Genomic DNA, 11,863 nt, shown 5'->3' with positions numbered 1-11,863 from the left:
ATATATTACAACTCTCTGAGAAGGGTTGTAATATAACATAATAATAGAAAGCTAACCATTTTAAAACGTGCCTAACTTGAACCATATCTACACAAAAACTTTCTATGACCCGTAAACCGTACAAAGTTATTACCGATTTATAGAAATTGGCAATACGAATAATAATCATTATAGATTATTGAAATTTTTTTTTAATTTGTAATTTTGCAAAAACATATTTTCTGTAGGGGTTGTGAATGAGAGGATTAAGAAAACATTAATTATTTCTAATTGTATTACATACAATTATCCTCTCTAATTATAGTTTTCTTATTTTTCAAATTATTTATTTTTATCATAATTTTGTTTTTAAGTTCATTTTTTTTGTTACTTAAAACATTACATTATGACTTCATGAACGATGTTGAGATTACATTGAAACAAGTATTTCCGTTCATGCATAGAACGTGCTCTGAGTTAGACTTCATAGGGTAAGAAGTTACATAGGAGGGTAGTAGGTTACAACTGGAAACTAAAACACCTGTTGACTTTCGATCAAACTTCAGCTAATCAATTTCTTCACTGGCCATTCTTCACAACAAAGATAACAATAATACTACACTGAATCTCCCTTCATCTCGATGCATTATGTTGTCTGGAAGTTGATTTTTGATGTTTTGGAGTTTGGAGGAAGGAGTATGATGGAGAGGATAAAGTGAAGCCAAGCGGGGCTTAATGGGCAATGTGGAGGAGTCAATCACGTGCTGCCTTCTGTCTTAGTTACATTTATTGGAGTTCATACGAATTTTCATCGTTGATGAACCAAATTACTGAAAATAGCATTTACTAAGTTTTATGCTCAGTTCATATTTGCGATTAAATGAATTAGTTTTCAGGTAATTAAATAAATGAGAGAAATTCCAATTTATCTCGACTTAAACCTGGGTAATGAGGTTGAATCCCTTTTTAGCTTCACTTTTCTTTGAGGGAGAGAAGAGCATACTACGCCTTTGTTTTTTTTACTGATAGCTTTCCCTTAGGATCTCTATTTTTAACGTTGATAATTCTTTGGGAATCTAATACTTGCACATAGTTTGGTGGGCCTAAAATTTAGCAAGTTTTTTTATGAGCTTGAACCAAGTTTTCTAGATAGGAAAAAAAGTATTTCTTTCAATCAGGTCAATTACTTCTCATAAGTTCCCTAGCAAGGATCTTGTAGATTTTATAATTTCGTAAACATGTTCTAACCCCTAAAATATTCATTTTGTTTTTATACTGAGTCAAACAGGCATATATATACATTAAGAATGGAATCAGCTAAAATCTCGTATACTTCCAAAGGATATTGTACACTTGTGTACAGTCGAAGCCCTCTTCTGTTATAATCCATATTTATGTTCAGCAGATACTAGGGGTATTCATGATCTTTAGTTTAACATGTTAAATGGAGAAATATTTCCTTCTTTTACCATGTTAAAACGATATAACATATAACATGGTTGAGAGTCTGTTACTAGGTCTGTTAAATGGAGAAATATTTCCTTCTTTTACCATGTTAAAACGATATAACATATAACATAGTTGAGAGTCTGTTACTAGGTCAGTTAAATAAAGAATGATGTCACACAACAGACTAGTTGAGCTCGTGATCATTTTGTTTGTTGTAGTAACAAGAAATGTAGTATACATATTACTTGCTCGTGTTTTGATTGATTTTATAACTAATAAAGCAATGTATGACAATAATTGTAATTTAATAATAGTTGTCAATTAGCTCATTTTGATTCTCTTCCTCCCAATTTAGAAAATCAACAAGACACTCAGGGGCCATATTTTCACACAACTTCCTCTTTAGGCATGTTGTAATAAATTACTTTAATCAAAACTTAGAAGTAAACAATAACGTGAAGTTTAGGAAGGAAAGGTTATAAAACAAGATGCTTAGAAAATCCGCTAGGAGCTCCTATGCATTTAACATTTAATATGACTTTAAACAAGGCTGCTCACAATCCTATACTTACAGCATTGAACATGATAAAACATTTTACATTTATCACAAAATCATGAATACCCCTACTATAGTTCTTGCTCCAAGTTATCTATTTTTAGAATGTCAGACTGAGTCCTTTCATCATTGATAATTCGCATTGTTTCTATGAAGCTTAAATTCGGTATATATGGTTGTTTTCTAGATAGCAACAATAGGAGCTTCATCAGATGGTTACATGAGTACAGAACACCATCTGATGAAGCTCCAGAATGAAGTGAACTCCAGCTTCAATCGGGACCATGCTACGGCCATGATCTTCGTAGATTGTACAAAGGCATTCGATTCTGTGTCTCACGGCATTTTATGTCGTAAGCTCATAGACCTCGAATGTCTGGAACAACTTTACGGTGTCATAGCATCGTACCTCGAAAACAGGACCATCTCTGTGAGGGTTCGAGATGAGATCCCACTGACATGCGGAGTGCGATAGAACTGCCCTCTGTTCTATCGCCAGTGCTGTTCTCAATCTATATCGCGGATGTGGTTGGTGAAAATTACAGACAGGCTATAGTCGCCGCCTATGCCGACGACATCGCCATTTACAGCAGTATTATGAACCCCAAACATGCACTAGAGCGAGCCGGAGCAGTCTGCAAGGAAATTGTTCAATGGCTGGGCAGTCTAAACATTACTGTGAACCCAGCTAAGACAGATTGCGTCGTGTTCGCTCATCAACAACGCTAGCGATCGACTCTCCCGAAGTCACTCAAGCTGGACGACACTATCATCTCCCCTTCAAACTCCATAGTTTACCTGGGTGTGAAGTTGGACCGCCATCTTAAATTCTCCACTCACCTCTACCAGAACTGTAAGAAGACGGTCTTACGGTGCGCTACTCTTCACATATCCCTCCGACGGTATGCAGTGCCACCTTCAGAGATTCCAGGACAGCATGCTGCGGAGGATGGTCCGCACTACATCGTGGAAGAAGAAGTCCCCGGAACTACATCAGCTCCTCGATTTTCCCACAGTACCAGAGTTCATTGGTCGGAGGCATGTCAAGTTCTTTAACTCCCTCAAATCTCTGACCAATCCACTCTTTCAAACACTGACACCAGCACGTTTTTTGAAGGTCTCAACTGTTTTAGGCTCCTCACCTTATTTTTTATTTATTATTTGTGTAGCTTTTAAACAAATATTGGTGAAACAATTAAATCACTTCTGATTTCCAAAAATAACGAGAGGAAAATGCTATCTTTGTGACGTAGGCATCTTAGGACACCTTTTTGATATACTTTTTTAAAAAAAATATTAGTAGGACATTCATTTATGCTAATCTCTTATTCATTTTCCACGTATTTTAAAAGTATCTATAGTTATATATAATAAATTAAAACAGAATGTTTACGTATGACCGTTTTATATCATCACGGAGGAAGTAGCTGTGAAATTGGAACATGTGAATGTGAACCATCCCCAGCTGTTGTTTGAGAGCAGAATATATAAAATCCTGAGCAGCGGGAATGGAATCCCGGTCGTCAGGTATTAGATCTATTTACCAATAATGTTAGAATAATTATACCAATAATGTTTACTAAAAACATATATTTGTGAAATTTTATACCTCCTAATGACTTTATATATCTATCAGTATGTATGCCAAATACAAGCCAACTTGTTAATAAAACATTTAAAAAATAAATTATGAGTAAAAGATGGTCGGGGTGCGGTCAGCAAAGATACACAAATAAGCAAAACTTATTTATTTGTGCCGACCTTTTGACCTGAATTTCACGACTTCACCAAGGCTGATAAAAAAAACAACGAAATAACCACCTTAATTCAAAGAAACATAAAAATAAAATAATAATAAACAAACTTGGAAATATACATAACAATAAATTAAGTAGATAGTAGTTTATACAAATAAATTATTAGTATCAACCACTATCCTACTTAATTTATCTATTGGTATAAACTACTATAATAATGATAATTTATTTATTTGTTTGTGTGGCAACCCCCGTACAGTTTGCCTGTAAAATAAATAATCAATTATAGAAATTTTACAAAAATGGTGAGTAAAAGATCGTATATATAAACTTATAACAAACAATACACCCAAGCTGAGCTATCTACATTCGTAGTTGATACATTCGTATTATACAATAAAACAAAAACGTCACTTCATATTTTAAAAAAAAAAATCTATACATCCTATTGGGACGATAGATATCCAGCTCTAAGCAAAAGATTTTGTGTAACATATGTAAAAAGAAGTTTTAGATCCAATCCTGAGGGTACAGACAGAAATTCATACAAATGATTTTGGTTGATATTGTTTAGTTTCGGCATGTATTGGATTCGGTTTTCATGAAACGCGGGGCAATTAGTCAAAAAATGGAAACAATCCTCCAGTGCCGTTCCATCACAAGCGAGACAAAGCTCCTGTGGATCCAAAGTATATTTGTGATGACCGACAATTTGAGTAATTGCATATTTACCGGAATTGGGCAATTATTCTCAAGTAAGCTATAGGGCAGCTGATTTTTAGGTACCTTTGAGGAGCATCCGTTTTAATGAAGACTCTACCGTACCACTTAGTATAAAAAACTATCTACTCAGTTTATTGTTATGTATATGTTCAAGTTTGTTTATTGTTATTTTATTTGTATGTTTCTCTAAATTAAGGTTATTTCCTTTAATTTTTTCAGTCCTGATGAAGGAGCGAAATTCAGGTCAAAATGTCGACACACATAAATAAGTTTTGTGTATCTTTGCTGGCCGCATCTCGATCATTTTCTCCATGTATCTATCTACAGTGATCTATTAACACCTCATTAAAAAATAAAAGACAAAAAATGGATTTGTCTCCTTTCAATTACAACCATAACTTTGAATATGGTATTAGATTTGATTTAATATGTTTCTTATGGCAATGTTTACCGCCTTAATGAGGATGCTAAGTAGTGTGGGATTTATGGTAATGACTACTGATGACATTTAAAAAATGGATTTATTCTCTTTTACATTTCAAAGCCTAACTTGTATTTTTCACTAAATCTTGAATACATTATAATTCTGTATTTTTATCCCAGAACTTAAACAAAATTAAAGCAGTTTTGAAAGCAAATAGGTTAGTTCTCCTACATTAACCACAGTTAGTTTGAGTTATCGAAATTAATTTAAGGCAAAACTTATCTGAATAAATGTGCTAGAATTATAAACATTTCTTGCAACGTTTTGATACAATCGCTGGAATGATACACGATTTTATGATAAGAATCGAAATTCGATAAATTTATAATTATTTTGAAAATCACCCTTTTCAAAATATTATCAATAGTATGACATAATTTTCTTACTAAATAAAATCGTCAAGATGCACCATGTATCAGAACTACATGTTATGTAGAGTTTTAAAATGTGGTAGACCAGTTTTATCAAATTATGTGTCATTCTGTATCCACTGTTCGTAAACGTTCCAAGGTATATGACCTATGGTATATGATAAAAAGGACTTCTGTGCTAAAGAATACCTAATTTTACATAACAAACAAACTGGAAACTAATAATGTGCTAAACTAAAAATGTTTTTAGGTGGTATGGAACAGAGAGAAATTACAACATTCTTATCATGGACCTCCTTGGTCCATCATTGGAAGACCTATTTACTTATTGCGGTCATGAATTCTCAATGAGAACAGTACTGATGCTGGCCGACCAGATGATTTCTCGGATTGCATTTGTACACTCTAAGCTATTTGTACATCGAGATATCAAACCTGATAATTTCCTCATGGGTATCGGGAGGAATTGTAACAAGCTTTACATCATTGACTTTGGTTTGGCAAAGCGTTACAAGGACCCAAGGACTTTAATGCATATGCAATACAGAGATGATAAAAATCTAACAGGAACTGCGCGTTATGCATCCATAAATGCCCATTTAGGTGTTGAGCAAAGGTTTGTGTGGATTGAATCCTGTGTCTTTATAATACCTCAGTTGATTTACGAATTTAGTTATAAAAAAAAAAGAAAATGGGCTGTTTGCTGCGCTCCCTGTGGTATTTATGAGAAATACCAATAAAGTTATATTATTTTTCAAATTAATTCTATGTACTTCTTACCAATGGAAATTTTCATGCTGGCTAAAAACAATTACATTTTAAATACACATTACATACAAATACACTTTAATTAAATTACCAACGTTCCTTTATTTAAAACAAACTTATTTATATTGTATATTTATATATTTATGTGAATTTAGACCTAATTCCTAACAATTGTAATAATAGGTAATTAAAAAATACATATGTAAGTTAAATTTTACATTATTGTTATTACTCAACACTCAGTAGATCATTGCAATTGATATGAATGATGTCAACGTGCAATTGACATGAACGACGTCAACATGCATTGACATGAACGATGCCAACATGCAATTGACATGGAAAAGTTACAATGCAATGGTTCTCAAAACGGCCATCAGGAGCGCGGCGAAACGCCCATATCCTACAAAAGTGTGCTCAAATTAATTGTTTTCATGATTTCCATTCCAAATTAGAATGTTTTGGCATGTGTCCAAAGTATTCAGGCTCATTTTCTTTGACTTTGTTGTCTAGAAGTTCATAGGAGCTGAGCAAAGCCTACTTTTTATCTTTTACAATCCCTCAATCAGTATTAGTATGTCTCAAATCAGAGTACATTTTGAGCTATTAAATGTTTATGAAAAATACAAAGTTTAATAAAACTTTCATTCACCTGAAAAGTTCAAATTTTGAATAGGAATTAATTTTTTTTTCTTTGCTGGCAATAGCGGTCCATTATTGAAAATGACAATAAAGCAGGAAGTGGGTTAGTAATGATAAAAAACTTGATAAAACTAAGTAAACATTTATTATAGTGTTATTAACTCGACATAAAACAAAACGGTTTTTTATTTGTGAAAATTCTTACAAAATCAAAAAATCACTTATCTTGTAAATGAATTCAAGTTTTACACTCCCGGGGGAGTAATTGGATCACAATTATGTAGTGCCAAAGACTAGTTTTCAAGTTTTCTGGATCCACCAATTCTTAGTGGAGAGACTAAGAATATTCTCCATTATTGGTGTACTATAAGGAGATCTTGAATTCTAAGGAAATAAAAGATTATATGGTGATATGATGTTTAATAGTTACCTGTAATTAACGTACCTTTATATGTAACCAATTTTTCAGCCGCCGAGATGACTTGGAGGCCTTGGGTTATGTCCTGATGTACTTCAACAAGGGCTATTTGCCATGGCAAGGACTTAAGGTACTAAAAAGCTTTATGCTGTATTATCTTTATTTGGTATTTATAGATAATAAACTGTTTAATGTTATGATGGAATAATACTTCCAGTTATAATAATAATTTACCAATGACATTGTAATTTAAATATTTTAGTCTTTTATAAATTTTTTTCAGCTCAATACTTATTAAAATTGTTAAGCATCCTACAAAGAAATTAAATAATTTATTTCTCTGAGTATTATTATATCAGCATTAGGAAGACAATATATTCATTACAGTTATAAGCAAAGCAAAGATCTTCCTCTTTTCATTCTATTTAATAAAATAATCTTAACATTGAACTATATTAAAAGGCAGTCATTGGAGTGTCTTCAATTACTCAGCTGTTTTTATCACAGTTTTAATTCTGTTATTTGGTTGCAAATTATATATATATTTCTTTTTTTTCAACGGATCTGCAAGAAGGTTACAGGTCTTGGCCTCCACTAACACTTCATCGAATCATCATAGTCTTGTGCTGCCCCATTCCAGTTCTTGATTCCATGGTCTCTCGTCACCCTATTTGACCACCACAGTTGTGGTATCCCTCTCCTCCTGGTTCCATAAATTGGCTGTGTTAGCAGTATTTTCGGTATTTCTCCATTTGCCAATCTGGCAATATGCCATGTATATCTTAAATGACTCAGCTTCATTGTCATGACAACATCAGGGTCTCCAAAGGCATTTTATAGTTGTATATAATAAATAAGTCTAGAACTGGAGTGACTAGGTTGAAAGGAGATTGCTTTAATCAAATACTTCATAATCATAGTAAATAAAAAGTGAAATGATAATGTAAGTAAAAGAGATAAATAAAGAGTACTATACAAACACATAGGATGAATTTCAATTGAAATGTATGAGTAAAATATCCTGAATATGGGAAAGAGTCCCATAACGATTGAAATATGAGATGATTATTTCATAAAATATTATAATAACTGCAAGATCATAGCTCTACTTATAACTTATTTAGTTAATACAAAATTTACCAACAGCAAATGTTTATAAAGAGATTATCGCTCAATCTACCTTATATTACATTTGTAAAAAAAACATCAGTACAATAAGGTTTTTGTCACATAGTAGTGCTATTTCCCGTTGAAAGTCTAATTAGAAATACTTTTAACAAATCTGAATTTTTTTATCTTTCTATTTCAGGCTGCAAACAAGAAACAAAAATATGAGAAGATTTGTGAGAAGAAAATGTCGGTTCCTGTGGACACTCTTTGCAAAGTAAAATTCATAAGGAATCCTTTTTTAAATATTAAATATATTTAAAAAAAATTAATATTTAATTTACATTTTATTATCAATTGCATCATATTCCATCTAATTTTACTAGGTTATGGTAATTTATGAAAAATATATCACTATCATTACTTTAAACAGTTTCAAAATTTCAAGAGTTTTTCAAACTACTTAAATAATTAAAACCAATATACATATATTTATTTTTTTATTTCAGGGATTTCCAATTGAATTTGGAATGTATCTAAATTACTGCAGAGGCCTAAAATTTGAAGAAACTCCTAATTATATTCATTTACGACAAATGTTTAGGGGACTTTTTAGGAAAATTGTAACTGATCATGATTACAATTTTGATTGGACTATACTTGAAAATAAGAAATCAGCATCACATATGAAATCAAGTCTTGCAGGTATGTATTATTTTCTATAATAAAAAAAAAAATTACACATGTATAGTTTATTAGTATCCATGGAGAGAAGCAGAAACAGGGGGCATCCTTTATTATTTGCTAAGGTTTCAGCGGTTTTTTATATTTCAAAACTTACTAGTCTTATAGATCCCTTATAGAATGGTCTACCCACCACATTTCATTTTACCTGGAGATTTACCTGTTGGTTCAGTGTTTATTAACATTTTAGGGATCTGTTCAATATTAAGCCCTACATATCCATATATTAATATTTAATTTAATTAATTAATTAATTAATCAATATTAATCCCTACATATCCATTTTATTTGCCACAATTCTATAACATTAATTATATTTACCGGGTGGTTACCTCAGTTCAACACTGTATAGCCTTCTCGGGTTAACTCATCCTTTTTCGGTCCTAATACTTAATTTTCAAAAACTTTAAGGCAATGTCAAAATTGAAAAGTAACAAGCAATTCTTGTCTATTTCTTCATCAATTTCATTTTTTTCTAGTTACTATAGAACCAAAATCTTAACCCCTATACCTGTGCAAATGTATTTTCTCCTATATTTATATCACCAAAATTTCACCTGTTTCTACTACTAACTATATTTTTGTCTTATCCATACTTATTTCTAGAACTAGTTCCTTAGTAGTATTTAGTTTTATAATTTCCTCGTCCTTACCCAGTATTACCAAATCATCAGAATACTACTGCATGGGTATTTTACCACCTGAAGCTAAACCCTTTTTGGTATGGTCCTCACACTTCACCCTCCCCCCCCCCCCCCCCCTCACATTTCTAACAACATATACTAGTGCTAGATTAAATAAGATTGGTGATAGAGAATTCTCAACATATATTTAAATATTTATGATATATTTCATCCTTTTTTTTTTTTTTTGTTCAGAGATCAGAGAACAAACAACAACATTGAAAATATCAAGATGAAAACCATATAAATATTACAAACATTGCCAAAAAGAGAATATTTTCCTTATCCATGAATTATTTTCGCAGTACTTTATTTTGTACTATTTGGCTCATTGTGACAGTCTTTATCAGCACATAGACAAAGCACTAATGTTAGCAAAGTACTATTTTGTTTAGTTAGTAATGCCGCCGAATAAAATTGTGTGTAATAATATCTATTTTCAGTTTTGATCTTTTCTTTCCATAACAACAGTCTGTTTAAATTTTTATGCCTAGTTAAGAAACCAGAGTCTAAATATATCAAATCATTGAGAAATAAATTTGGTATGTTTAATGTTTCAGACAGACAAAATTATACGATAAGATACGTTACACATTACAGATAAGGTTATTCTCCAGACTCTCATAGAAACTTGCACACCGAAAAACATTGTACTCAGGTGATTTGCAAACCAAATTGTATAAAATTTTAGATTATATCCAAAAAAAGTATACTGATTTGAGAAAAAAAAATCAATGTATGTATCAAAATGCCAAAAACTTAAAGAAAATATTATTATTGTATATAATCATAAAAGTTGTATACATTTTGGTTATAGTATAACAATAGTACAATTTCTTTCTGTAAGGCAAGTAATTTTTTCTGAGAGTCTGAAGAGGATATAAAAACTTTGGTTTTGCCAAAAATTTTTGTGACTCAAACAAAAACTAGTGGAGATAGAAACATAAAATTCAAACTATTTAGAAATGAAAGAAATCATAAATAGTGACCGTGGTTTTTAAAAATAATAGTTTTTAAACTAAATTAATTTTTAAAAACTTAGTCAAAATTCATTAATAAGAATCAAGAAAGAAGCCATCACAACAGGTAAGGATTTCAAATGGATATTAAATAAGTATTTATTGACTTTTCTGTAAACTAAATATTTTGTAATTTTTATTTTTAATTAGATTTATGTTTTGTTATTTAAGTTTTAAGTTATTTTCATTACATAAGAAATAAAAATTCTTGTCTAATAAAATATGTTTTTCTCTATATTCTAAATATTCCTGAAATCATATAGCAATGAATTTTAACTATTTAAAAATTAAAATATGATCATTAGGACAATGATGGCATTTACAAGGATAATACCATAAGATAAAAAAATATACTTTTTTATAAAACAAAAGAGAGAAATGTAAAAAGAAAAAAGAAATGTTAAAAAGTAAACAAAATATTACAAATATAAAACCGTTATCACCATAAAAACAATAAAATCTGTACGAAGACAAAAAGTAACCAGAAAGAACATAAGAAGAAACCTGAAGGATGGAAATAGCTTACATCCTCTATCCAGAATCTTCTCATAAGACCTAAAACCATTCATCAGCTAGTTGCTTTGATGAAGAGCGAAACTTCAGTAAGAAAATAATTAAATATATGTTATATGTTTTATTATTATTAAATATTTTGAAAATAATTAAATATATGTTTATTTAGTATAGTTAGTATTTATACATTATCTTCAAGAAACATACCCTTAACTTTCAACAAACTGTGAACCATAATTTTCACTAGTCCTGTTTTGAATAATATGGCTAAGGAACTAATAAATCAAAGAAATGAGGAGATAAAATTAATTATATTTGGATCAATGAAAATATATTTTACAATCAATATTTAGATATTTATATAATATATATTGCACTTCTTTCTGAATAGGAAAAGAATAAATAATTTGCTTACAATTTTAAATATATATATATATAGGTAAGAGGTAGAAATATTTGTCAGAAGCAAATAGGAACGATTAATCTACAGATATTTTTAAATTCTTTTTGAAAATACAATTTGTCTTGCTTTTAATATTATTCAAATAGATGATTATAAAATTTTAATTTTAATAAATATAAAGTTACAACCTCTAGATAGGTACATGGTAATCTAATATTCCAGATATAATTGATAGGCTGGCAGTGAT

General features: G+C 30.7%; 1 protein-coding gene across 7 annotated transcripts in view; it reads left to right on the top strand.

Annotated features, from left to right (window-relative positions):
* The window catches only part of LOC106692470 (casein kinase I), a 12,672-nt gene extending 2,542 nt beyond the window's left edge, over positions 1 to 10,130 (top strand). For 5 of the 7 annotated variants that reach the window (XM_067049037.1, XM_014438427.2, XM_024360316.1 and 2 more), the window contains 6 exons: positions 3,405 to 3,511; positions 5,570 to 5,935; positions 7,199 to 7,277; positions 8,457 to 8,531; positions 8,764 to 8,959; positions 9,877 to 10,130. In XM_067049037.1, the coding sequence (XP_066905138.1) occupies positions 3,405 to 3,511; positions 5,570 to 5,935; positions 7,199 to 7,277; positions 8,457 to 8,531; positions 8,764 to 8,959; positions 9,877 to 9,917 (864 nt within the window). In that variant the 3' untranslated portion in view covers positions 9,918 to 10,130. The remainder of the gene's footprint in view (positions 1 to 3,404; positions 3,512 to 5,569; positions 5,936 to 7,198; positions 7,278 to 8,456; positions 8,532 to 8,763; positions 8,960 to 9,876) is intronic. The other 2 variants (XM_067049040.1, XM_014438428.2) reach the window with 2 other exon arrangements.
* The last annotated feature ends 1,733 nt before the right edge of the window (positions 10,131 to 11,863 follow it).

Source organism: Halyomorpha halys, unplaced genomic scaffold, assembly GCF_000696795.3.
Source record: "Halyomorpha halys isolate HHAL.00 unplaced genomic scaffold, Hhal_1.1 Scaffold58.1, whole genome shotgun sequence".
Taxonomy (NCBI): domain Eukaryota; kingdom Metazoa; phylum Arthropoda; class Insecta; order Hemiptera; family Pentatomidae; genus Halyomorpha; species Halyomorpha halys.
Note: the sequence above shows the minus strand (reverse complement) of the source record. Positions and strands in the feature narration are given on the sequence as shown.